Source organism: Diceros bicornis, chromosome 2 (assembly GCF_020826845.1).
Source record: "Diceros bicornis minor isolate mBicDic1 chromosome 2, mDicBic1.mat.cur, whole genome shotgun sequence".
Classification (NCBI taxonomy): Eukaryota; Metazoa; Chordata; class Mammalia; order Perissodactyla; family Rhinocerotidae; genus Diceros; species Diceros bicornis.
This window is the reverse complement of record NC_080741.1, coordinates 63,672,024-63,698,597: the sequence shown is the minus strand read 5'-3', so window position 1 is coordinate 63,698,597 and position 26,574 is coordinate 63,672,024. Positions and strand designations below refer to the sequence as shown.

Below are 26,574 nucleotides of genomic sequence, written 5' to 3'. Positions count from 1 at the left end.
TCTGGAGACATTTTTGGTTGTCACAACTAGGAGAAGTGGAATGCTGCTGGCATCTAGTGGGTAGAGGCAAGGGATGCTGCTACACCTCCTACAATGCACAGGAAAGTCCCCACAACAGAGAGCTATCCAGCCCAAATGTCAATGGTGCTGAGGTTGAGAAACCCTGCTCTACCTCAACCCGTGTTCTCAGTGTGCCCTTAAAGAGTGGAAGGGAGATGTGGTCCAAATCATTAGGAAATATATTTACTATTGGCATGAAGAGTCCAGATGAGTGTTCAAAATAGTCCTTGACTTTGGGTTTGAGGCATAGGTTCCAACCCATTCAGATCCCAAGTAAGGTGTGGGGAGAGGATGTTTGGGGAGGGCTCCTTCTTCTCTTCAGTTCAACCCTCCTGGTTCCTCAGAAGGCATAATCCCCAACTTCTGGTTCTCAGGGCTGCTGCGTGAGGCCACATCCTGGCTCTCAGTAGGGGAAAGCCTTCCTTTCTACCCTTTCTCCCTCCTCAGGCCTCTGTCCCTTGGACCATCCACCTCTCTGCCTCCTGAGGGCCACCTCGTCTTGGTTTCTGGCGTGGTTCTTGGTCATTTATCTGGCTAGAGTGTCTACACCTTTCATACTGCCAAGATTGACATCTTCGTCTTAGCCAGTCTTTGGTGTGTTGTTATTATTATGCTAAAAGAGTTTTAGTCTTTCTCTAAGACTTGGGTCATGTTGTTCCTATAGCTTTAATATAACCTTAATCTTAACCCCCAACAGATGAGATACGGAGAAGATTAAAAAAAAAAAAAAAAAGACTCCACACTTCTGCAAATTCTCAGGTTTATCATGGATTGAAAATCTGCAAATTTACAAGCTAAGATTAGAGGGTTGGAGACAGGAATTTGCACAGATACAAGGACCCTGGGGAAGGGAGCCTGCAAGGGAAGTGACGCTAAGGGGACTGGACCAGAATTCCCTCTAGAAAAGCTTCGTAAAATGCAAGAGCCACAGCAAGACATGGCTTCTCTTTGAGACCCCTCTTCCCTGGAGAGTTCTGTGTGCTCTCCTCTGGGCTCCACCCCACCTGAATTTGAGGAGGCCTGGGCCAGATGGGAAAAGAGGACTCCATCACCCCTGGCTGGCGCACGCATTCCCCTGGTGGGGCCTGAAGTGTATCGCTAATGCAAGGAGCCCACATTCTTATTATTTCATTTTGCTTTACTGTAATTTTCAAATTAGAAAAGTAATCCACACTCACGATGAAACAAGCACACGACCTCAAGGCACGGAGAGTCAGGCATAGGAGCCTCCCCACCTCGCTCTTCTCTCCTCTCCCCAGAGACGAGCCTCCTGTACTTCAGAACTCTGGTCTGAAATGGATTAAGGAAGCCAGAGGCGGTCAGCGTGTTCGTGACGCTCTTACAGCGTTACGTGTTCTTTACAGCTTCTTTTCAGAGACGTGGAGGCCTCTGAATGAAACCTGACCATATTTGGGCTCAGTTCCATCAGCAAACGCCCATCTCCCACTGCCTCCCCCACATAAATGGCCACTGGGCTGCTTTTGCCCCTGGTATGTGGGGTAAAGTGTCTCAGCACTTGCTTCTCAGACACACGGCTGTGTTTACATTAGTACCGACTGAGGTCGGCGCATGTAAGCGCTAGGTTAGACACGCTAAAATAGCCACAGGTCGGACAGACAGAGCGCTTGGTAGCCATCTGTCCACGCATGAGACACCCTGGACCAGCCTCCCACTCCTCTGGCCTGGCATCAACCGAGTCTTCCAGCAACTGAACAGCAACAGCCAAAGAAGGAAGAAACGTGCACAGAGCATTTCCACATCTCGAGCCAGCTGGAAGGGAAGGCCCAGGGATGGTCTGCGTGCCTCTGGCTGGGCCTGTTCCGTCCTGCCTCCAGGACCTCTTCAAGGGGAGCCTCCTTCCTGGAAAAGTTACAGGAGAAGAAAGCACGTGGCTTAAAGCCACAGCTCAGGAGACACTAGGAAAGAGCCACACTGTAGCTTTTAACAGCGAGTGAGAACTGATGGAAGCTGTGGTCCCTCAGCCCAGAAAAAGCATACCACGCCACATGCTGCACACTGTTTCCAGGGGTTCAGCTAACCCTTCTCAAAAAACCTTTGGTCTCAAAAATCCTTACCCTCTACCCTGATGTTACGTAGCGCTTTCACGGGGGATGGCCAGTTACTTGATGATGTTGCCTAAAAATAACTAAAATTCGTTATAATTCAGCTTGATGTTTTAAATAATATATTATGTAAAATAGTTAGCTAGGGAGGTTGAATATATTATAAAATCTTATGAATAATCAATTAGATGTCCCGTCACAGAAGGGAGCTGGGACAGTAGTAGGGTATTTGTTCTTTCTCCTTTTCTGTATCGTCTGGGTATTTTTAAATGCTATTTAACTTTGGTAAAAGGGTTAAATGACAGCATGATTTAGAGGGAGAGAGAGAGAGAGAGTAAAGCAGAAAGGCAATGTTTCAGTCAAGACATAGAGGCAGGAGAGAGAAGAGAGACAGAAATTGAGTGGAGGGCAGATGGGAAAGCAAACCCATCGAGTGGGCAAGGAAAACTGTCCCCAGGTGCCCGTTGGGCTACGTGTTGGGATTTCACCCTCAACTCAGGTGGGCTCAACTGAACCTGTCTCACTTGGTCGCTTCTCTGATGTGGTCATTGTAGGTTTGGAAAAGCATGAGTTGTCAGCCAGTGTGGTCGGGCTGTGGATGCTGTAGATGGAACCAGTGACAGCTAGGCGCCTCACACTCCTTCTCCCCTTGAAATCCAGAGAAGAGGTTTGAGGCGCCCCCTCCCGCAGTGGGGGCCGAGGGATGGCGTGGATGCACTGGAGCCCGGAAGGCGTCATGTAGGGCTGCATGTCTCCCGTGTGCTCTGGGCCTGCCGCTTGAAATGCATACATGAGCTAATCCAGTGAGAGCTTTCCGCAGCGTTGTCACGGGGTCAGCATTGGAAGGGGAGGTCAGGGGCCTGTTGTGGGCTGCCCCCAGGCACTGCTGCAGCCTCTCCCCTCAACCCCTCTCTTGTCAGTGCTCGGTGACCTGTGGAAAGGGCTACAAACAGAGGCTCGTCTCCTGCAGCGAGATTTACACCGGGAAGGAGAATTACGAGTACAGCTACCAAACCACGGTCAACTGCCCCGGCACGCAGCCCCCCAGCGTCCACCCCTGCTACCTGAGCGAGTGCCCTGTCTCGGCCACCTGGAGAGTGGGCAACTGGGGGAGTGTGAGTAGACCAGCGAGTTATCAAACGCGAAAGCTTTTGGATCTCACACCCCATCTTAGACACGTCCTGCCTGACCTGTCCTAAGTCATTCTCCTTGCAGGGAGACCCTGGTGAGAAACAGGAGATAGCATCTTGAACAGGGCTGCTGGGAAAAGAAGGTTCTCTTTTTTTCAAAAAGAGGGTTCTCTTCTTGTTTGGCGGTATCGCCTGGTGGTTAGAGCGTGGGCTCTGAAGCCAGACAGCCTCCATCTAAATCCTGGTTCTGCTACTTCCCAGTTGAACGACCTGGGGCAAGGTGCAAAACTTCTGTGTCTCCATTTCCTCATCTGCAAAATGGATGATTGTGAAGATGAAGTGAGTTACTATATAAAAAAGCACTTAGATTATAATTGGAAATTTTAAGTTACATATATTTTACCAAAATTGTTTTTAAAAAGCACCTAGAACTCTGTCTGTCACTTAATAAGACAGAAGAGTTCGCTGTTGCTTCTGTTGTTAAGAAGTCTATCCATTCTAGTCTTTCTGTGTTGGGAATACTTCATTGCATTAGGGGTATAATAAGTGAGAATATTTTAAACTAAGACCTCCCTGGAAAATTGCCACAGCCCCCTGGCTCGTCATCGCTAGGCTGTCAGTGTTGCAAAGGGATCAGGTGACGGTAGGAGACCAGTTGAACGTGGTTGGGGTTGAATCCTGGCCCCACCATGACCTTGAACAAATTTGTTAACATTTGAGCCCCAATCTCCCCTCTGTAAAAATAGAATAATGGTAGTACCATCTCATAGGGTTATTGTGAGACTTAAATGAGAAAATTGTGTATATATACATATATCTTATGTATATATAAGTATATATGTAAGATGGGTGGATGGATGGATGGATAAATGTGTATATATAAAGCTTAGCACAGAGACTGGTCCATAGTAAGTGCTCAGTATATGTCAGCTGTTTGCTTTTAGCAACAGAGGGTCTGAAATGACACCCTGTCCCTGCCAGCAGGCTCTGAGGTCCACACCACTAGAAGCCCATGCCTCCCGGGTTCCATAGCTGCATCACTGACTCTGGTCTGCCTTACAGTGCTCAGTGTCTTGTGGCGTTGGAGTGATGCACAGATCTGTGCAATGTTTAACCAACGAGGACCAGCCCAGCCATTTATGCCCCGCTGATCTGAAGCCAGAAGAAAGAAAAACCTGCCACAATATCTATAACTGTAAGTTGGCCAACTGAAACCATCTTTCTGGAGCATGAAGAATAGGGTTTCTTTGTTCGTTTGTTTGCCTGCCCCTTTTAGAAATAGAGAATTTATAAGATAAGTTCTGGGAATGTAATGTACAACATGATGACTATAGTTAACACTGCTGTACTGTATGGTATATTTGAAAGTTGCTAAGAGAGTAGATCCTAAAAGTTCTCATCACAAGGAAAATAACATTTTTTTGTATCTATATGAGGTGATGGATGTTAGCTAAACTTATTGTGGTAATCATTTCACAACATATGTAAGTCAAGTCATTATGCTGCACACCTTAAACTTTTACAGTGCTGTATCTCACTTACTTCTCAATAAAACTGAAGGAAAAATAAATAAAGCAAACATTTACCAACAAAAAAAAAAGAAAGAATTTATTTAAGAAATTGTCCCCTTCACTAAAATGTTTTAGCATGAACAGTATAATTCATTCCATAGGCAGGCAATGCACATCTTGGAGCATCCTCTCCACTTCTGCACTTCATGTTTTCTAGGTGAGTTACCCCAGAACTGCAAGGAGGTAAAAAGACTGAAAGGTGTCAGTGAAGATGGTGAATATTTCCTGATCATCAAAGGAAAGCTCCTGAAGGTGAACGTCGGATATCAGTCATTATTTCTAGAATGTTTTTAGAGTGAATGGCCCTGGCTCTCATCATCCTTTCTCTGAGCTGCTCTCCATAGGTTATTTCTGTCCTGTCTTTCAGGTATTCTGTGCAGGGATGCACTCTGACCACCCCAAAGAGTACGTGACACTGGTCCATGGTGACTCTGAGAATTTCTCTGAGGTTTACGGGCATAGGTAGGAGACCCCAGGCTCAGAAAAGCCCAGACCCTTGGCGATCCCTGGAAATACCTTCCCATCCTTACCAGAACATTCTCTCTGTAACGCAGGCTGCACAACCCAACCGAATGTCCCTACAACGGGAGCCGACGCGATGACTGCCAATGTCGGAAGGACTACACAGCAGCTGGGTTTTCCAGCTTCCAGAAGATCAGAATAGACCTGACCACCATGCAGATCATAAGTAAGTTCAGTGGGATGTCATGTGGGCCCGTGTTCATTCATCTCCCCATTCAGTCAGCAGACACTGGCCAGGGGCGAAGCACTGAGAATGCAAGGAGGAACAAGACGCAGCTTTTGTCCAGTGATGACCATCCTGGTCTGTGCTGCCTGAGGGCGAGGTTTGCTCCTTTTTTTTTTTGTTCCCTGCTTTACCCTCAGTGCCTGGAAAGTGCCTAGCACAGGGCGGGGCTCCATCAGATTTGTGAGAATGAATGAGTGGGGTAGATGGAGGCCACTTAAGGGGCACACTGCAGTGTGGGGAGTCAGGGCAGCATCTCCAAAAATATGACATCGAAACTGAGACATTAAGGGTTAAGTAGGAGTTAGCCAGGCCCAGGGTATCAGTGTCAGGGCAGCAGGGGTGGTTGCAAAAGTTTTTAAAGGAGAAGAAAGAACAGACACAAACCCCAAAGCTAAGAGATTCATGTGGGAGCCTTTGCCCCCACCCACCTCCCATGTGCACAGTGTACACACAGACATGGGCATAAAACTGTTTTATCTGATTGCCAATGTACAGAAGAAAAATGGAGCACAGAATTACCTTTTCTTAAACTAGCCTGCGCGTGGGCTGATTTCATAGTCTGGCCAACGCTGCGTTTTTGTTAGGGACATTAATCATGGGAGTGGTTAAAGACAGCTCAAATATCCAAACACGTTCCCTTGAATGGAGGAAAACAGAAATAATGAATAATTAATTTTTCCTCATTAACATTGTTCCAGTAATATTGGGTCGCTTTCTTCTGGAGGTAGATTAAACTTGACTGGTACCAAGATATTTTTAATTGCCGTCAGCTAGACTGATTAGGTCTAAAGGCAGAGGGTCTGCGGTTTCTCTGCTTAGAAAACACCCCAGCTAAGACTTTGGGCTTTTCTGCATGGTGAAGCGGGCAGGGGCCCCTTTCCTTGCAGCACTGGGGACTCAGGTTTCCCTCCCACCAAACTGTGTTAAGTGCAGAAGGATTAAGGCCTTCTTCTGCTGTGCCCGAAGGACCAGGCAGAAAGGTGGAGAGATGCTCCCAGCCTCCAGGTCCCTCAGCGATGCCTTTGCGGGTTTCCCCGTTCGACTCCTCCTGATCTGCCTTCCCCGTTTGCAGAGCTGGTCTCAGGAGCTACAAGAGGGTTAAAGACACAAGCATCATTTTGTTCGCTTTTTTTAAAGCTGCAAGTTAGCCCCAAACTTGAGAAACTGCCTTTAATACTTTCAAGATGTGGGTTCCGACTGCTCCACATTTTGGCAGTAATCGTGCCTAGGCCACGGGAGGACAAGGAAGCCTCGGGGAAGAGCTCCTAAGTAGCTGGCAGTGCTTTTCTGGCTTATTTCCCCGTCCTGAAGCCTGGGAGGCAGGATACAAAGACTCAGAGTCATCCAATCGCACTGCATTGACGCGAGGAGATTCACATATTTACTTCTAGGGGAATCGATTCCAAAGCCCTCTTGGGCTTCGGTACTCTGAGGAGACAGTCGGTGCTGATAACCCAGGGAACGGTGCCCTCGGGACCACAAATGTAATGGGGAAAAGCAAGTGCACACCTGGATCCATTTGCTCACTAATCGTCCTTCGGGTTGGTTTTTTTCTCTCCCGTTCCCTCTTACTACTTCTCTCACTCTTCTGTCTCCTTGTTACTATCCTGTCCCTTCCCTACCTCTTTTTCCTGCTCTCACCCTTCCTCTCCTTTTAACCCTTCCTCCCAAACCCCACAGCCACTGACTTACAGTTTGCGAGGACAAGCGAAGGGCATCCTGTCCCTTTTGCCACAGCTGGGGACTGCTACAGTGCCGCCAAGTGCCCGCAGGTACGTGCCTGGGGCCGTCCACCTTACAGGGGTCCCCAGCCCACCCTGCCCCCCGGGGACCCTCACCGCAGCTGTTCCTGGGAACGTCGTTAGAACAGCTGCTCTGGAAGGGAGCTGGCCATCTGCACCAAGAGCCTCACAGCTGCTCACAGCTCCTAATCCAGTAATTCCGCTCCGAAGAGTGTGTCCTAAGGAAATGATCATAGCTACAGGCCAAACTTCTGCTCAGCCAAATGCATCTATTATAATGGAAAATGTTTAGAAACAAATTTGATGTTGGATGGCAAGGGCTGGGCTAGACAAATCACGGTGGTTAATAAAATGAACCTTATGCAGTCGGTGGAGTGCTGGGAGATGTTTAATGACTGGCTCTCCAAGGGAAAAAAGAAAGCAGTGCTTTGTAGCCTTTGCCGATTTCTGTGGTGTAAATCTTCTCCCCATGACTGGTTTCAAGCTGTCAACATCATGTCACTAAATAGATGCACACAACTGACTCTCAGAAATCAGTCCAAGTGGGCTCCAACATACCACTGTCAGCCATGAAAAATTCTGGATATTGCATGATATTGAAAAACTGTCACCCCTGCTTCAGATGTATAAAACGTGCAGCGTTCAGACCAAGAAGTGCAAATTTATCACTTACTGGATTCGCACTTCAGCAGAGCAGCTGAATGGCAATCCTACCGCCCATTCTGTGGTTCCACACTTTCTTGCCTCTTTAGAGGTGTGGGAAGTTTTAACTTGCCTTTTGACACATGCTGTAATAATCGGCCGGGGCAATTTTTGCAAAGCAGGCATCAGTCTTTGCAAGAAGCTTCTGCAATGAGAAGGCAAGACAAACAATGAATTAGGTGATTCTGAACAGGAGAATTTGGCGCCAGTTTTTCTCTGGTTCGCATGAGGTCTTCACAAAGCTGCTGTTAAACGCTGTGTCAGGAATTTCCCACTTTGCCTGGGCGCCTTCAAAACTCGAGGGATGGGGACTGGGTGATGCATCCAGAATCCCAGGCACTGTCTCCCCAGGATGGATTTATGCCCAACCGCAGAGACCATCCGAAGACAAACATCTGAATTTTCTTTTAACGAAGTGTTTTCTCAGCCCCAAGCTTTAGAAAGCATTGCTAAACATTGCAGAGAAGTGAAAAGGAAGCTCTCAGGGGAGAAAGAAAATAAACAAAGGATGATAAGGGTAAAAAGGGCCTTTCCTCCATTCCCTAGGAATTGAAAACTTTTGAAATCCAGTTTCTTTTAAGCAAATGATGGCCTTCAAATGCCCCATTGGCATGCTTGGCATTTTCACAACTAATAGATTGGCCCTGTTCTGCCTTTTTCAAATGTCTCAGGATTTTCTTGTTTCTATATGTGTATCTTTGGGGAAGCTTAAGTAAGTGAAAAGTAATTTGCATTCATTTATTTTAATAATTCAGAGACAAATGAACGATTGGTTTGCTAAATCCTGACACTGAAGCAATTGGTAAATGAGAAAACCCAAAGCCAGTGAGAGGCTAATTTGTATTTTCTTTCTAGTCCATTCTTCATACCATATTGGATACTTTTAGAATTCAGTTCGTTAGATGGTTATTGAGCACCAACTGTATTGATGAGAGACGTGAGTTTTTCAGATCAGTTTCCCAGGAGAGGGTCTGTAGAAAGCATGGCTGTGCGAGCGACTTCGGAGTGGATGGCTTTTCCTTTGCCCGATGATTGCACAGAATCAAAGCAGAGGGATGCTCTGGTTGAGAATCTGTTTCTTCCTCCTCATCCATTGCTGTCGCTTTTGGGATTTATTTATCACTAAGGGTGGGTTCCCCAAGAGCCCTCAACTCAAGATGTAGCCAGAGTGTATTTTTTTATCCTGGTCATAGTGGATGCCACATTATCGTTATTGATGCTGGTATGAGTAGTGTTTATTGAGTGTTTACTATGCTTTAGGCTCGGTGCTCAGCATCTCTAAGTCAGTGTAGCATTTGGTCCCCACAGCATCCTCTGAGAATGCTCCCTTTTTACAGATGAGGAGACTGGGGTGTGGAGAGGTTGAGTAACTTGCTGAAGCCCACACAGCTCGTTCTCAGTAGGACCAGAATTGATCCCAAGTGTGTCTGAGTCCAAATCCATGATGGCAGACATGTCTGGCTGATCCTGGTTCCAGGCAGGATTTCTGCAGCCTTCACTCTTGTCCAGACAAAAAACAAACCTCTCTGTCTAAGGCACATCTTTCACCAACCTTTCCGGATCATCTTGTGTATGCAGGACTCTTAATTACCTTTAAGTCAGCAACAGCAGGTAGTAGCTAAAATTCTCATGCCCTTTGGACCCTGAAGATAAGACCTGTAGGGGCAGAGATGTCCCCCACTGGAGCTAGAAAGGACATGAGATCTTCACTGCTCTGGCAGCACTCAACTTCTGGAATGCTAATTATCAGCTAGGATGCTTACTGAAAATGCTGATCCCTGGACCAGAAAAAGCGGAAAGAGAATGAGGAGGAAGACCTCCTGTTCCATTCAGGCTTATCACCCGCTCTGAGAGGGCAGATCTAGCTGGATCTAAGTGTTGAGCATGCTCAGACACTGGACACCTAGATGAGCTGGGGGCATTCTCAGGCTAGAAGCCGGGTCAGCGGCCTGGACCTTCTAAGACTTTGATGTGAAGCAGATCAAGTCTCCCTTCTCCTGCTGTGCAGGTGGGACACGCAGTCTGTGTGGGAAGCAGGATGGGAAGGGAGAAGAGAGAGGAGTCCTTGGCAAAGGTGTGGTCTGGGCATTATGAACAGTGTGGCTGCCCACCTCAGGGCAGGAATGATGGTCAGATAAGAAGATGGCCAGGTGGGAGGATGCAGCACAGAAGCCAGTGTCGGAGGAGGCCAGCCAAGGAGGGCTCTGAGCCACCAGTGCAGCCACAGTCACAGGACACCTGGGTATTGAGGCCACTCAACATAAGAACCACTAACATCTCTAGAGTGCTGTCATAAAATAATTTTCAAAAATATTTTTTAAATATCAGCTACTCCCTTACAGTTAGTGAATTAGGTACATTATACCTTCTGTCTAATCCCCTTCTAGTCACAGGTTAGGTCTTACTAACCCATTTTAGAGATGGGCTCAGGAAGGTTAAGCCACTTGCCTGAGGTCACACTAAAAGTAGAGGAGTCGGGATTCTAGGTTAAACCCCTCCTCCACGCCAGGGTTTCCAAGTACAGCACTGTTGATGTTTGGGGCTGGATAATTCTCTGTTGTGGGGGACTATGCTGTGCACTGTAGGACATTTAACAGTATCTCTGGTCTTTACCCAGCAAATGCTAATAGCACACACACACCTGCCAGCTGTGACGACCAAAAATGTCTCCAGATATTGCCAAATTGCCCCTCGGGGGAAAATCGTCCCCTGTTGACAGCCACTGAGTTAGACCAGACTAAATCCTCCCATCACTTCTATAAATAGGAATCCTCTTTGTCCCCATTTTACAGATGTGGGATCTAAGGCTCCACAAGGGTTTGTAAACTCTTGTTAGTAAACATTTATGGAACTGACATGGACCTGCCATTTACACCTAGTCCTGGAAGTCTTAATGGAAGAGCTAGGATAAAAATATTCCTGAAGAATCTATCAGGTGCCTAGTCATACATGACAAACCGTAACTGAAATAAAAAAAAAACAAAGCAATACTAAGTCTGTCCCCTCAATAAGCTTACTGTTACATTGGAGAGATAAAAGGAACACTTACAAAACAATTAGAAAATGCAGGACTGATATCAGTATTTTTGAGTGTTTACCAGGTAACAGCCATACACTACATGGCTAATTCCATTCAGTCCTCACTACACTACTCTGAGGGAGGTACTGTTATTACTTCCCATTTTACAGATGGAGAAACTGAGGTTCTGAGAGGCTAAACAAATCTGTCCAGGGGACTGGCCCGGTGGCGTAGCAGTTAAGTTAGAGTTCTCTGCTTTAGTGGCCGAGGGTTGGCAGGTTCGGATCCTGGGTGTGGACCTTTGCACCACTTATCAAGCCATGCTGTCGCAGCATCCCATAGAAAGAAGAGGAAGATGGGCACGGATGTTAGCCCAGAGCCAATCTTTCTCAGCAAAAAGAGGAGGATTGGCAATGGATGTTAGCTCAGGGCTAATCTTCCTCACAAAAAAAAAAAAGAAAAGAAAGAAAGAAAAATAAGTCTGTCCAGGATCTAATCATGGTTGAAAGAGCTGAATTTACCCTAAGTCTGATTGGCTATGAGGCTCCACCTCATCGCTCTCCAGCTTGCTTTGTTAGAGACTGTTTTGACAAAGTACTGGATTGTAAGGTTCAGAGAGGAAGCATTCACCGTAAGCGTGTTCGTGCAGAACAGCTTTGATTCTGAAACTGCTCATTGTGGAGTAGGAAACCTCAAGGAACTGTTTCAGAGGCCTGTGGGGAGTCACTTTTGAGAAACAGAGAAGATGGGAAAGCAAGAGGAGCTCTGCTGCACCGCTACGTAGAAATAAATATGGAAACAGCCGAGGCCACGTTTTGAAAGGAATTCTGGAGCGAGTGGGGCGATTCAGGTCCCCTCGGCCTGGAAGAGGCGGCCCGGGTCCCCAGGCGGTCTAGAGCAGGCCACGCGCGCCCTCTGCTGGCCGAGCCGGAGAACGCGCCTCTCCTTTGAAGTTCCCGCCCCGCTGTGCTCAGTACGCAGAGTGCTCATCACTGCGGGGAGCTGAAGCCCAGGAAGCTTTGGCAGCGAGATCTTGTTAGAAAAATTACACTGTGGCATTTTGTTCCTGAAGGAATCTGATAATTGTGAGCAACATCAGGATTGCTGTTTTAGGGAGGCAGAATGGCGGTGGTGGAAAGCGAGAACTTGGAAGTCAGGAAAAAGTGAGTCGGACCCTCACTGTATCCTGGAGAAGTTCATCACCCCCTCTGGGCCTCAGTTTCCCTATTTGTAAAGAAAACCCCCTTCATAGAGCTCTTGCGAGGATGAATCAGATGATGCATGTACATTGCCTGGCCCAGAACAACCCTCCCTCCTCCCCCCCCAGAAAAACCCTCGATAATTAATAGCTATTGTAATTAATTAATATCTCTTTTCCAAGTTACCTTTTACTGTGTGGCCTTTGCTTGGGACGTCACCTGAACTAAAAATATTTTTCATTGGCTGTTTATTCCAGGGTCGTTTTAGCATCAACCTTTACGGAACCGGCCTGTCTTTAACTGACGCTGCCAGATGGGTATCACAAGGGAATTACGCAGTCTCTGACATCAAGAAGTCTCTGGTAAGGTTACCGACTGTTGGGGGATGGGTTTTGTTTTCTCTTCCTCCCTCCCTCAGTGGTGGTGCTGAAGGAACGAATGTGCTTTCCCACTTCCTCAAACCATTTTGTAACGTGTCAGGAAGAAAATTTAGGAAATAAATCGAAGAGGAAGCATGTATAAGTGAGTGAAGTGGAGAGAGGCTTGCTTCCCTTCCGGTAAATTCTTCCCGGAGATGTGCACCTGTGAACCATCCAAGTAATTAGAAGGATGCCTGCCCAGGAAGCTAAAAGCAGTTAAGGAGCCTCTAAGCGAGTGTGTGGCTCAGACTCCTTGCAATTAGCCAACGTTTGATTCAGTTTTGTGAACTTGGGGACAAGGATGTTGGTTTATTTAAGAAAAATTGAAATACAAACAGGGCTGGAAGAAAGCAATAACTTAGGAGAGTTTCTGGAGAGTTAGAGAAACACAGGTTCTACAATAATCAGTTTTTGATGCTCCAAATTCTTGCTACTAAAGGTGGGGCTCCCATAGATCATCAGACTCCCCTGCGAGTCCCAGAGCTTCTGAGTCGGGATCTGTAGCTGAACAAGGTCCCCAGGTGGTTCAGAAGCGCAGTACAGCCTGAGAAGCACGGGCTGTGGACTGTTGCTCAGCCTGGGTGTAATTAGAATCACCTGGGAAAGTTTAAAATGCATGTGCCCAGGCCCCAGCCAGATTCACTGAATGGGAATCGCTGACGCAGGAGTAGAATTTGAAATTCCCCAGGTGATTCTAGTGCATAGCCATGGCGGAAACCACTGCCATTCACAGCCTTCCCTCAGAAGTTCTGAGAATGTGAGGCAGGAACCTGAGCCACAGACAAATGGGAGACTTACAGAGTATGGCCTGTGACCCCAGTCCATTTCCACCATGACTTCTGCCTCAGGGGCCCCTCAGAAACATGAGTAGGAGAGGAAAAAGAAGAGAAATGGGAAGTGTGGTATTATTCCAAAGTAGGGTTGCCAAGCAACATACAGGATGCCCAGTTAAATTTGAATTTCAAATAAACAAGGAAGTTTTTTTTTTCCCCCTATCAGCATGTCTTCAACATTGCATGGGACATACTTGTTCTAAAAAAAAATTTGTTGTTTATCTGAAATTCACATCTGGGCATTCTATATTTTTATTGGCTAAATCTGGCAACCATATCAAAATCAGACTATAAAGAAGAAACTCAACCTGCTTCCCTCTGGGAAGGGAAGAAACATCCAATTGTGACTTCCCAGAAAAATCTCAGTTTCCTGATCCGTTTTTTTAGCTGCCAGGGTTAAATTTGCATCTGTGAATAAAACTATCTCACTCCCTTTTTTCTTTATCTAAGCAAATCAGCTACCTCAAATCTGATTAACTAAATGGCCATATCAATTGCTCATAAATTAACCATTAAATATTTTTCTCCGCACTGAAAGGAATAAAGATAGCTGAGAGACAGCACAATTGCTTTAGAACGTGTGCTTCAGAATGTGCCCTGAAATTATGATGTCCTTCCCTACTCCTACCCTTCAGGGTCCATATATTTTGTTTCAATGACCCAGAGGAACAAAAAAATTAACTGCCTAAATCATCGCACATGAAGCATGATTATGTAGGAAAGCATGATTATGTAGGAAACCATCTATGTAAACTGTGTAACATAAGTTTCAATTCTATGTTAGCCAGTGTCAATATTGCAGTTTCATCCAGAAACTAAAAATAATTACAGCCGCGAGTGCCACCTTGTGGAGACAATGATCACTGCCCTGCCAAGACGGGCTGGCCAACTGTTCCCCAAGCCTGTGCTGGAGGGAGTTGGTTCCACAATTGCCTGTCAGCAGTTTTTTTTTGTTTAACCTTAGTGTTCCATGACAGCTCAGAGAGCCTGAGCTCAAAACTAATCTCAAGGATCTGTCGAGCACCTTATGAATCCCCGGGAGCCGGGACTGAGCAATTTCTAGCTCCTGGCAGTCCCAAGAGATGCTGCTCTGTGTGCCTGACCTGCTGTGTGGTCCACAGAGCAGCATCCCCTAGGGATGCTCCATGAAAATAGGCCTCCTTGGCCAAAGACACTTGGAAAAAATTGTGTATTTTATTTCCTTCGTGAAGAGACACGGTAAGCATTAGTGAATTAGAGGTTGGAATCAAGAATACAGGAAGGAAACCTGTGTGACTTTATTCAAGCCAGCGTTCCCCTCAATCAGTGGTTTCCAAACTTGAACGAGCATCGGTGCTACCTCCAGGACTTGCTCAGACACAGCCAGCCTGGGAAGGCCCGACGCCTGCATTTCCAGCTGTTCCCAGGGGATGCTGATGCCCCTGGCCTGGGCCACATTTTGACAACCACTGACCTAAGTTAAACCAACCACAGAACCTTCTTTTCAAAGTTACACCTTTTAATTTTCCCAAATAACCAGTGTTCCATGGAACCAACTTTGGAAATTTGTGCAGTGTCCTGCTGCCGCCATTGCTGACCACCGTCTTGCCTCTGAAGAACTGAGACCTGGTCTCCTCTGTGGCCCTCAGATCCTGGCCAGTCATAATCCTCTCCTCTCCAAACAGCCCTGCTTGGATTCAGTCCTCAAATAATCATTCCTCACTTTCCTTCACTTTTCTGCTGGGAGCTACAGAGGGAAAAACAAAGAAAACCTCAATTTTCCAAACCTATTTGGCAATAAAATGTTTTCCCCAAGTGAAACTAAAGGAAAATCCAGTCATTCAGGGTAAAACTGAATGGCCAATACCATAGAGAGTGGGGATGCTATCTCACCACCAGGAATAACACTGGTAAAAATAAAATGCAGTGTCAGGTTCACTGAAATAGCTGCTATTTATTGGGCAATGTACATGTGTTAAATCCCATTCCTCCAGCTTTCTCATCAGATTCTTGGGAGGGTAAGTTGAGGTAGGTAGAGGGTAAGTGTGTGACATGGCTTGGGTGGTGGAATCAGTCTTCCCAACCACAGCGGGCCCAGCCCTTAGTGCTGAAGACAAAGCCCACGGTGGCTGCATAGTATAGAGGATAAGCACGTGGACTCTTAAGTCAGATGGCCTGAATCTACACTTACTATCTCTGCCATCTTGGGCAAGTTATTTAACTTCTCAGCGGGCCTCGATTTCTTCATCCATGATAGGGATGGTGGCGGCCCTCATCCCATTGCGTTCCTGTGGAGCATAAATGAGACAGGGCATGAAAGCTGTTTGCATGTCACGGGGCAGACAGCAGGCACACAATAAGTATTAGCTGTTAATGTTATAAAGTTTTCATAGCCCTGAGGCTTGCCATAAGTTTCCAAAGTTAGGTGATGAAGGAAGGTGATTCTGAGGGTGATGAAGGAAGCAGGCTTCCTTGAGGTTGGTGGAAGGACCAGCGACTGCGGCCTGAGCCGAGGCTGAGCCTGGACCTGGCTGGCATCCACAGCACCGTGTGGATTTTCTCCACGTGGGCCCCCACCCCACCCAGAAGTGAGGCACGTGGACAGCTCCTTGGCCCAGCAATGGACTTCTACGCAAATGCTTCAGTTGCACCTGCTTGGCTCAGGGCTAACGAGTTTCAACTCTGCTTGTGCATGAGGAGCAGGCAGACGGGGACCATATATGGGGTCAGAGAGAAAATGCTGAAATTCTGAGCTCCTCTGCCGGTAACATTCTGTGCACCCTCAACTCAGGAATGTGCTCCGGATATGAAAGGGCCCTCCACCCCCTCCGGAAGTCCCTACAGCTCCACGCCCCTGTTCTCAGAGCTGCTATCTCGCCCTCTGTCCAGGAGGAGGTTCTGGAACGGCCTTCAGAGCCAGGCAGAGTAAAGGGAGGTCCAGTTCAGGCCAGATGGGAGAAGGCCCACAGGTCTTTTTGCTTTTTGTGTGCCTGGGGAATTCGCGGTTCAGTGGGGCGATAGGGGCTGTGTTTCTAAGGCCTGGCTGCCAGGCCAGGGGGCCGACATTCCTTGTGCCGGGGGAAACGCTGTAAATCAAAGAATTGCTTCGAAATTAAAAACTAATGAAAATTGTGTTACCATAGAGGAGATGGAGTCAGTTCTTATCTTTCAGTTCATTTACAACCAGTGGAGTTAAGGTAACAAGAAATAAATACACACATGGGTGTGTGTGTTTATCTGTGGTGGACTGCCTTCTAACCCACAGTTCACTTATGAAAATCCAAATATCCACCAAGTATAAAAATCATACTACAGACAAGTAGAGTGAAACCACATTTTATGTGTGTATATTTTATTCTGTACATTCCTATAGAAATTAGGCAGCATTTATACATATAATCACATGTACGTAAGTGTCTCCGGCTATGTTTGAAAACAAAAACATAAATACTATATTTTATGGACAATTTCACCACCAGCACACGCCAAAGAAATGTAAATAGACACACTTCAGTCAAAGTTGTACTGGCTTACCTAAATCACATAAGCCAATCTCGCTGGTCATATTGTCCAAGAACGGCAAAGAAATTGGTGAAAAGTATGAGATATAAACTAATCTTAACGGAACAGAGTCATTCATTGTAATTATATGTAATAGCTCAAACTGGGCTAACAAAATATTCATTGAAAAGAGATTTTTATAGGACCTACTTTAATGAAGAAATAAAAATGATTTACAATTAGTGTTTCATTATATGTGAGTGGATGCTTCTAAGATGCTGGAAAACGTCCCTTTTTCTCTAAAATAAGCAATGTTTCCATGGCAATAATGTTTATGCTCTTCATTTTCTCGGTATTTTTTTTTATTGTGTAGTAAAAATAAGTTTTAGCTCAGGCTTTATCTAAATCACATTAACAGAGTGAGGAAATAACAGGAGCGTTGCAAAGCCAGTATTAGAAATTTTATAATTACTCAGACTTTCCCTCATCTCCATGAGAACAGGCTATGATGGAGAGCCACACAAAAAAAATACCTTTATGATAATGATAACTAATATTTATTGAGCACATTCATTAGGCCAATTAGTACATTACTGCTAAGCGCTTTACATGCGTCCTTTCATTTACAGCAAGTCTGCGAGGGGAGACTAATATTATCCCCATTTTACAGATGCACCAGGAAACTGAGACTTAAAGAGGTTACTTACAGATGCAGTACAAGCCTGGGGCAGTGTGACTCAGATTATCTCCACTGCTGGCTCAGGAGAGAGTTTGGGTAAAGCATGAGCTTTGATGACACAGAAGACAGTTACAGCATGTTGGCATCCTTAAGGCTGCCTGACCAATACTTGAGCCCTGGATGAAAGTTCCTGGCTAGAAGGTTGGTCTGGCATCAAATCCAGTTGGTGGAGTCAGACTAGCTCCAGAACTAACATGGGCCCCTAAAACCAGGACCAAGTAAAGTGATAGAAATCATTCCCCCAGCTCAATCTCACTCATAATCAAGGGCATGCAAATAGAAAGAAAAAAAGAAGAAACTCTTTTGTTCTTTTTATTTGTTAAATTGGCAAAGTTTTTCTTTTTCTTTTTTTTTAAATGAGATTATCCTTTATTTGCAAGAGACTTTCATAGTTTAGCTATATGAACCAAATCTTCAAGCCCTTTGAAGCCACACAGTTCTGGGAATGTAGCCCAAAGATATTCCCAGTAGTGGTAAATGTGAAACATCTAAGATGCCCAACATTGTGCGGGAGCGGAGGGGTTGGGGGTGGCTAATAGGACATGATAAATTTACACAATGGGATACGATGCCACAATTAAACAAGGACTTTTTCACAGCATGGTAAAGCTTTAAGGGAACTAACTAGCAGGGCCATCTGAATTGCAGTTCAAAAAGAAGAGGCACTTCAGCCTCATTCATTCATTCATTTAACAAGTGTGTATTCAGTACCACTATGAGACATACACTGTGCTAGATTCTGGATATTCTTAGATTTTGACAAGACATTGATCTTGCCATCGTGGGGCTTACATTCTAGCGGGAAGACAGACATTGAAGAAGAAATTACCCAATTTTACACTGTGCTATGCTGCAGGTAACTGGATCAGGAAGGTTTCTCAGAGGAAGTGTCCTCTGGGCTGGGTTCTGCAGAATCTACCAGTCAAAGGTTGGGGTGGTCTAGTGCACACAGAGAAGGAGAGGGAGAGGGGAGAGAGTTCCAGTTAGAGGGAATGGCATGTGCAAAGGCCCTGTGTCATAGGGGCATGTCAGAAGAACAACCCAAAGAAATGCAGAGGGGTGGGGATAGAGGGAAAGGATGGTGCAAGATGAGTCTGGAGAGGCAGGCAGGGACAGACTGCGCAACGCTTCGGACAAGGGGCAAGCAAACTTTTCCTGTAAAGGACCAGATAATAAATATTTTAGACTTTGCTAATCAGCAGGCAAACATCACTGGTATTATAGATGTATTTATATGACAAGAGAGAAAACAAATTTGCACAAAATTATTATTGATTAAATTTGAAATATGATAATGATAATTGAGTACGATTTTTTGTAACACAGATCTACCAGTGAGGAGAATGGAATATTGCTAGAGGATAACATTTTGCTTAATTAGTGTTCTTCTCTATTATCAAAACTGATTATAAATGTTTACCTGTTAATGCTGATCTGAAATGAGATTTTCTCTATTTCATCTCTATAAATGTCTTCTTACACGGATAGGTATTGCAAACACTAATTTCGTCCACAGCCATATAATTTTCATATTCCTGCTTTGGCAAGCATTGATAGCATTCTGTTGGATTTTTCTCCTGATATTTGCCTTTTAGCATGTCATTACATCATAGGTTAATCACTTGCAATTGAAGGTGATATGGAAGCTTCTCAATTGCCTCATTAAATGGATTTTGAAATATGAAAATTTCCTTTGTGTTTACAACTAAGACTAAAGAAGGCTGCCAGAACTGCAGTTCAAGCTCGGAAAATGTATCCACTATAAATTTATGTGGAATGGAGATGTAACTGCTTATTTTAATTTTTAACAGCATGGGCAGTATGTAAAGTGGCTTAGTACTTATGATTCAAACAATGTTAATTGTTATTGAAATGACTTGACTACAGTACAAGTCGTACCTATAAGTGCAGTTTTGCCCTGTAATTTTAGGTTCGATTCATTAAGAAACATTATCAAGTCCATAGCAAAAGCTAATGTCCAGCGCCATTGAATGTTCAATTACAGGGATCGCGAGCAGTCCTTCTTGTTCAGAAAAATTTTATTCCTGGCTCTCTGCTCAAAATTCACCGTAAAACTTTGCCACTGCTAAGTCATCAAACTGCTGTGTGGTAGGATAAGTCAGGGTGTTCAGCTTCTAGTTCTGACAAGACATTTTCAAAACCGATGATGGTTAAGTTCATGGTAGCGAAAGTGTCGTCATTGACGCTGCTGGTTCTGTAACACCTGATAGATTCGAGTATTTTCCACAAAGTACCTACTGATGAATAATACAATGCATAATGATAGGCTTCACACATCTTACATTTTCACAAGCTTTGTAAATTTGTCCAACTAAGGCTTTTTCTGCCCCACATACATTGTTTACCATTATCATTTGTCACCACATCTTAGCAGATTCCACGTCATTTGTCGGGCACTAGTGTTTTCTCAACCTCTTTGAAAAATTCTCACCTGTAGTTGTTCCACACAGACTATGCATAAAGGCTAATTCTTTAGTCACTTCAGACTTGGTATTATCTCCTCTAATAAGCAACTGGACACAGTATCAGTCATATTGGTCAACTCATCAAGAACCAAAGAAAACCACTCAGAATGATTTCCTTGTTTTTTAATTGATTATCGATGTTGCTCCCAGTGTCATTAATTTTTCAAACAACTGTTCTTGACAAAAAGGATAATAGTCTTAAACAAGTTTATCTTTTCTGGACACGTTTCTTCAGCTGTTAGAATGAAACAATATTTCACTAACTCACCATGGATAAACTGTTTTGCTTGCTTGTCTAACAAATGAACCACTTGGAAACTGACTTACTCATTTTCATTTTTTATTTTTGTGACCAAATCATGCTATGGTGAGATATTCCGTTTTTAATTTTTTTAATTTCTGACCATGGCTTTCCTGTGAGTTGGGAATATTGTGATGATGCTGAGTTTGGTAATGTTGGTGTGTATTGTATTCTTTCTGCACAGCTATAGTGTCATTGCATGGTAAACACAATGCCATCTAAATTTGATAACAGAATAATGCACACGCCTCTGTGCCTAAAAAGTACAACAGTCAAAGTCCACTTTTCTCTTCTTGTTTTGACATGATGGTATACACTGGTAATAAAAAAAATAAATAAAATGTTTTGATATAGCAGTACTCAAAACACTGTCAGGTTAAAACTGTATTTCCGTGATTTGTGGTGTGCTGAGGAGCAGTTTGAAGCAGTGAGAGTTGTCCCAACTACCCAGCCCTAACATTGTAGCGTGAAAGCAGTCATAGACATCAGGTAGAAGAACGAGGCTGTGTTCCAATAAAACTTTACTGATTGATGCTGAAATTTGAATTTCCTATGATTTTCACATATCAAGAAACATTATTCTTGGTTTGCTTCTTCTTAACCATTTAAAAATGTAAACACTATTCTTGACTTGGGGGTCATAAGAAAACACGTGGCAGGCCAGCTTGGGCCCACAGGCCATAGTTTGTCAACCCTTCTTTAGGTGAGGATGTGGGGCTCCGCTTCTGTTCAGAAGGCCTACCTACTGTGCATGCATGAATGATTTCCCAAAAAGCCGTGCAAGCCCTGGAAACATTAGCAAAGCAGATAGTCTAAGATCACGCATCTCCTTACAGGATGGCACCCGAGTCATAGGGAAATGCGGTGGTTACTGTGGAAAATGTACTCCGTCCTCTGGCACTGGCCTGGAGGTTCGAGTTCTATAGTTAAGGTAAGTAAATTCCGTGTTTCTTTCTCTCTCTCGCTCATTCTGTCTGTAGCCTAATGAGTAGCAAACGTGGGCAGGTCGGTTGCCCCCAGACAGGTGACTGTTCAGCATCTTGAGGCTGACTCAGTACTGCTCTACCCTTTTCTCCCCTGCTCATCTGCCCTCACATGATTGAGGCCGTCTGTCCTCCCCCCCGGGCGTGAGGTCCCTAGGCTTCCTGCGTCAGATTCCTCTACAGGGCTTATTAAAAATGCAGCTTACTGGTTCTCCTCTCTAGAGCTGCTGCTTCCTTGGGTCTCTTTTGGATCCGGGAATCTGTATTTTTAATACGGGGAATTCTGATGCAGGTGACTTACAGATCAACCTTTCAGAAGTACTGCCTGAGATTATTAGAATAATAATATTAATAGCATTCACTGAGCCCTGACTGTGTGTCATGCACCATGCTGAACGCTTTGCAGGCATTATTATTTCATTGAATCCTCACGACATAGCCATGAGGTAGGGCTGTTATCCTCTTTTTACAGATGGAACCTGTGGCCAAAACGATTAAGTAGCTTGCTTAAGGTCACGGTGCATTCCCTTGGCAGAACCCAGGAGTGTCCTACACCAAAGCCAGGGCTCTCAATCAATGCACTGTTCCCCACACTGGGACTCACAGTGTGCTCCGAGCACCAGCCTGATCAGCGTCACCTGGGAACTGGTTAGAAATGCAGAATCTTGGGCCTCACCCCAGACCTATGAAATCAGAATCTGCATTTTAACGAATCCATAGGAGAATCATGCATGTCAAAGTTTGACAATCCTGGTCTAACTATGTTATGCCGCCAAGTGCTCTCTCTGCTGGGCAGAGGGCTGAATCGGTCGCTCTTACTTGTCCCAGTGACTTCATCTACAAGGGATGAGCTCAGCCAACTCATGTAACCCTCTCACACTTCCCCCAAGCTTCCAGCAGCACAATACCCTGTAAGGCTCTTCAAGATCCTGACACAGGAGTACCTAGTTGACATTTACATATCAATATTTCAATGTTTAATTAAACATCCATATTCAAAATTATGATCTTAAATTGGAATTATTTTCATTGAAAGAGGCAACAGAAAAAAAAGGAAACTTGTCTTAAATAACTGAGATGTCCAAGCAGTGGATGAGCTTCTGGCATGGCTGGATCCAGAGGCTCAGAGTCATCAGGGCCTTTTCTTTCTTTATCAGTCAGCAATGCTTGCCTCTTTATTGGCTCCATTCTCAGGCAGATCATCTCCCCCACACTGTAGTCCCTGGAAGCTATAGGCTTACATCATCCTTACAGGTCATGGTCCCAAGTGAATGCTCACCTCTAGCATCCATTCTGCACAAGAACTCTGGGTCTGGTTGGGTCACATAGCCACTTCTGATCCAGGATCACAATATCCAGGAGACAGATCACATACCCACCTAGAATCGGGTGATTGACAGCTTCATTTGGAAGAGAGACGGTTCCTAAAGGACAAAAAGGAGTTTGTTATCAGAAAGGGGGAGATGGGATAGAGGCAGGCAAAGTCAGCGGGTGCCACTGGAAATGCCCATTTTATATTGATTTTATTTATTTTATATCTAGTGAAGTAAATTTTGCATTTTATATGTAGTAAAATTTGAGTACCTATATATCATTTTACATGTACGTATAGAAAAAAGACTAGAATGAAGTATACCAATATTTGAAGAGCATTATCTCTGGTAGGGGATGTCAGGCTAGTGATTTGTTATTTTATTCTTTATACTCTCCTGAAATTTCCATGTTTCTTATAGCAAGCATGCATTACTTTTAAAATCTAGAAAAAATAATGTGTTTTTAAATTCTATGTATAAAAATGTCTGTTTTATCTATTCTTGACTGATGAAGAGGTCCAAGATTGACATTTCCTGGTTGGTTCGTTTGTTTTCAGGTGCTCTGAAGAGGAAGCCATTATGGGATGGATGAAGGGTAGTAATGCAATACCTCCACCTTAGATTTGGGTGCATGCGTGCGTGTGTGTGGACTTGTACGCTTGTGTTTGTGTGTGTGTGTGTGTGTACATATGCATATACATATATATATGCACACGCACACATATATATCTGTATATATATGTGTGCGTGTGCATATATGTGGAATATCCTAATGATGTAAAGTTTAATATTTATGTTTGAAATTATTTATTGTGATGTAATATTTTTGTACGTAAAATGATTCTATTATGACTGCCTTTGCATTATTTTGTCCCTTGCAGTCAGACCACTGCATTTTACGTACTCTACATTATATGTAGTACTATGACAAAAGTGATTCTTCATTATCACGGTACACTATTGTTTACTTTCTCTCTGTAAATGTTTTATTGTTACTTTTTTAAAATTGTAATTTGTTTTTTAAAACAACCTAGCTGCCATCAAGGTGCTACAAGAGTCATATAAGGGTATTTTTGGCATTTCTAGGAAAGTATCTTTAGCCAATAAGTAATTTAGTGATGTCACAGATTGAACCAGCTGTTAATTACGTGAAGTATCTATTCAGTTTCATGTGATCTCTGGGAAAAAAATCGCTGCCTTGGTGCTAATATTGTATGTATTTAAGTGATCGTCAGACTCAGAAATGTAGACACTTTTAATAAAAGAGAGGAACAGGACAATTTCCAATGGACAGAATCACTTGGATAAAATCAAACCAGCTGTTTACCCTTATTTTTGGACATGCCTCTTTTAGAAGAGAGTTGGACTTTGTTCTTGTCATTGTTATTATTATTCATACTTTGCTTCAGTTCATGGTGCCTTGGTCTCTCTGCGGTTAAATGGAGGGACCCCCAAGCAGCTTCATTACCAAGTGACATTGAGAAAGTGAGATCCTCTCAGCATTTTGCCAGGATACTCTAAAATGGGGTCCAACTTTACCAGTTGCAAGACAGAGGATGCACAGGATGGGAGTGGCCTTCAGCACCCCCAGCACACCTGGAGAAGTTCAGAACCAGGTTCTTAGTCATCAGGATCGACTTTTGCATGAACACATTGTTTGGTGACATGACTTCTCTTCAGGCCACGAGCCTAAGACCCTGCCAATGTTCATGGCTGCTGCAGTAATTGGTGATTGTGAAGAGAAATGACCTGTGGAGTACAGGATGCCTGAGTCTTTCTGATCTTCCATTAATCCACTCTTTGTTACTTCTTTCCAAGATGGAAGTGCTGAAGCCATGGTGTTCTGCCCTTCCAACTCCGTTGAAGGGAAGTCGTCGTCAACGGCCCATGGTAGACGCTCGGTTTGAGTAAACCCTGCCCACTTCCAAAAACCAAAGAGATTAGGAAAAACCTGGCAGTAGTCTCCACCCCCACACAAACTCCAGAGTGCTCCAGGAAAAGTTATACTCAGTGTATGAATAAGTGTTATTCTCCATTATTAATACATTGTGAAAATATACTATGAATAAATACCATGACCACATCCAAGCATCTGTGTTCTGCGCGGTTTCTGGGCTCCTGATTCAAGTCGGAATGAAAATGTCTCTAGTTTTTAGGATTGCCGGATTGAAAAGAAATGCAGATTTTCTTAATTCCATCCATCACAGTTGCCATTCTAAAGACAGATACAGGATGGGGGCTGTCCCCAAGGTCTGTCTTTTCACCACTCAAATCAGTTGAAGTGGTTTTTCTGAAAATCAGAGACGTAAATCTCTCGTCTGCGTGATGAGGAACAAATGAGTAAACAAAGCAGGAGAATTAAGTGAGGTTTGTGGCTTAATTATTACTTTGAGGTTAACCGTGGTTTCTGCTCTATAGACTGGTGGTGTCCAGGGAAATGAGAGCTTCCCAAAGATGTCTAATGAGCAGCTAATAAGATAGTAAGTGGCCAGCACATGTGCCCAGCCCTTTACTACCTGTTTTATGTCGTCCTCACAATCACCAAGTAGAGCAGGTAATCGACTTACCGTCATTTTATGGATAAGGAGACAGAGCCTTCGAGATGCAAATAGGCCACAGTTCACAGAGAGAGACTAAGAGGCAGTCCCCAGAGAACTCTGTCTGATTGGGTTACAAGGCCACTTCTGGACCCATCAGATTGTCGAGGGGGCTGGGATCATGTGCCCGCCTAGAGTCCGGTGATTGACAGCTTCAGTTGGAAGAGGGACAGTTCCCAGAGAAGGGTTTTATTATCAGAGAAGGGTAGATGGTATGGAGACAGGCAAAAGCAGCAGGTATCCACTCTGGAGTCCCATTGTGTGTGTGTGTATGAATGTGTGTGTGTATTTGCATGCACATGCATGCATGTGTGTGTAAAATCTCCAAATCCCACTCACTCTACAGTCCCACCCCTTGTCATCCCTCAGCATCATCTGGGAACTGGGTTCTAGTCTGTTCTCTGACATCTACTAACCGTATGATCCTGAGCCTTAGTTTCTTCATCTGTAAAATGAGCCTATTGATAGTCCTCCCATCTACCCTGTGGAATTGTTTTCTGAAGACACTTTAAGCCCCACTCCAGTGGTGGTGAAATAGCTGCCCTCAAAATGTGCGCCAGCAAGTTTAAGCTCACAGCAGTGAAGGCAAGGGTTCTGTATCAGTTAGGAATTGTATTCAGTGCTAACTACAGAGACCTGACTGCACTGGCTTACACATTTAAAAGTGTATTTCTCTGTTATGGAAAAGAAGCCTGGAGACAGGCAATTCTGGGCTGGCATGGCAGCTCCACAAAATCATCAAGGACAGAGTTTCTTTCTCTCTGTCCTTCTCTCCTCAATCCTCCATATTTCAATATGGCTGCTAGAGCTCCAGCAATCACTCCCAAATTCCAGGCAACAGGAAAAAAGGAGTGGGGGGCCGGCCCCGTGGCTTAGCAGTTAAGTACGTGCGCTCCGCTACTGGAGGCCGGGGTTCAGATCCCGGGCACGCACCAACGCACCACTTGTCCGGCCATGCTGAGGCTGTGTCCCACATACAGCAACTAGCAGGATGTGCAACTATGACATACAACTATCTACTGGGGCTTTGGGGAGAAAAAGGAAAAAAAAAGAAGGAGGACTGGCAATAGATGTTAGCTCAGGGCCGGTCTTCCTCAGCAAAAAGAGGAGGATTGGCATGGATGTTAGCTCAGGGCTGATCTTCCTCACACACACACACACACACACACACACACACACACACACAAAG

The 26,574-nt window shown here is 44.6% G+C and overlaps 1 protein-coding gene across 2 annotated transcripts in view; it reads left to right on the top strand.

Annotated features, from left to right (window-relative positions):
- Positions 1-24,871, top strand: part of ADAMTS9 (ADAM metallopeptidase with thrombospondin type 1 motif 9) — a 164,425-nt gene extending 139,554 nt beyond the window's left edge. For both annotated transcript variants that reach the window (XM_058562485.1, XM_058562478.1), the window contains 9 exons: positions 3,044-3,238; positions 4,316-4,448; positions 4,982-5,076; positions 5,192-5,286; positions 5,379-5,512; positions 7,253-7,344; positions 12,492-12,596; positions 21,329-21,423; positions 23,346-24,871. In XM_058562485.1, coding sequence (XP_058418468.1) covers positions 3,044-3,238; positions 4,316-4,448; positions 4,982-5,076; positions 5,192-5,286; positions 5,379-5,512; positions 7,253-7,344; positions 12,492-12,596; positions 21,329-21,418 — 939 coding nt within the window. In that variant the 3' untranslated portion in view covers positions 21,419-21,423; positions 23,346-24,871. The remainder of the gene's footprint in view (positions 1-3,043; positions 3,239-4,315; positions 4,449-4,981; positions 5,077-5,191; positions 5,287-5,378; positions 5,513-7,252; positions 7,345-12,491; positions 12,597-21,328; positions 21,424-23,345) is intronic.
- Positions 24,872-26,574: the final 1,703 nt, after the last annotated feature.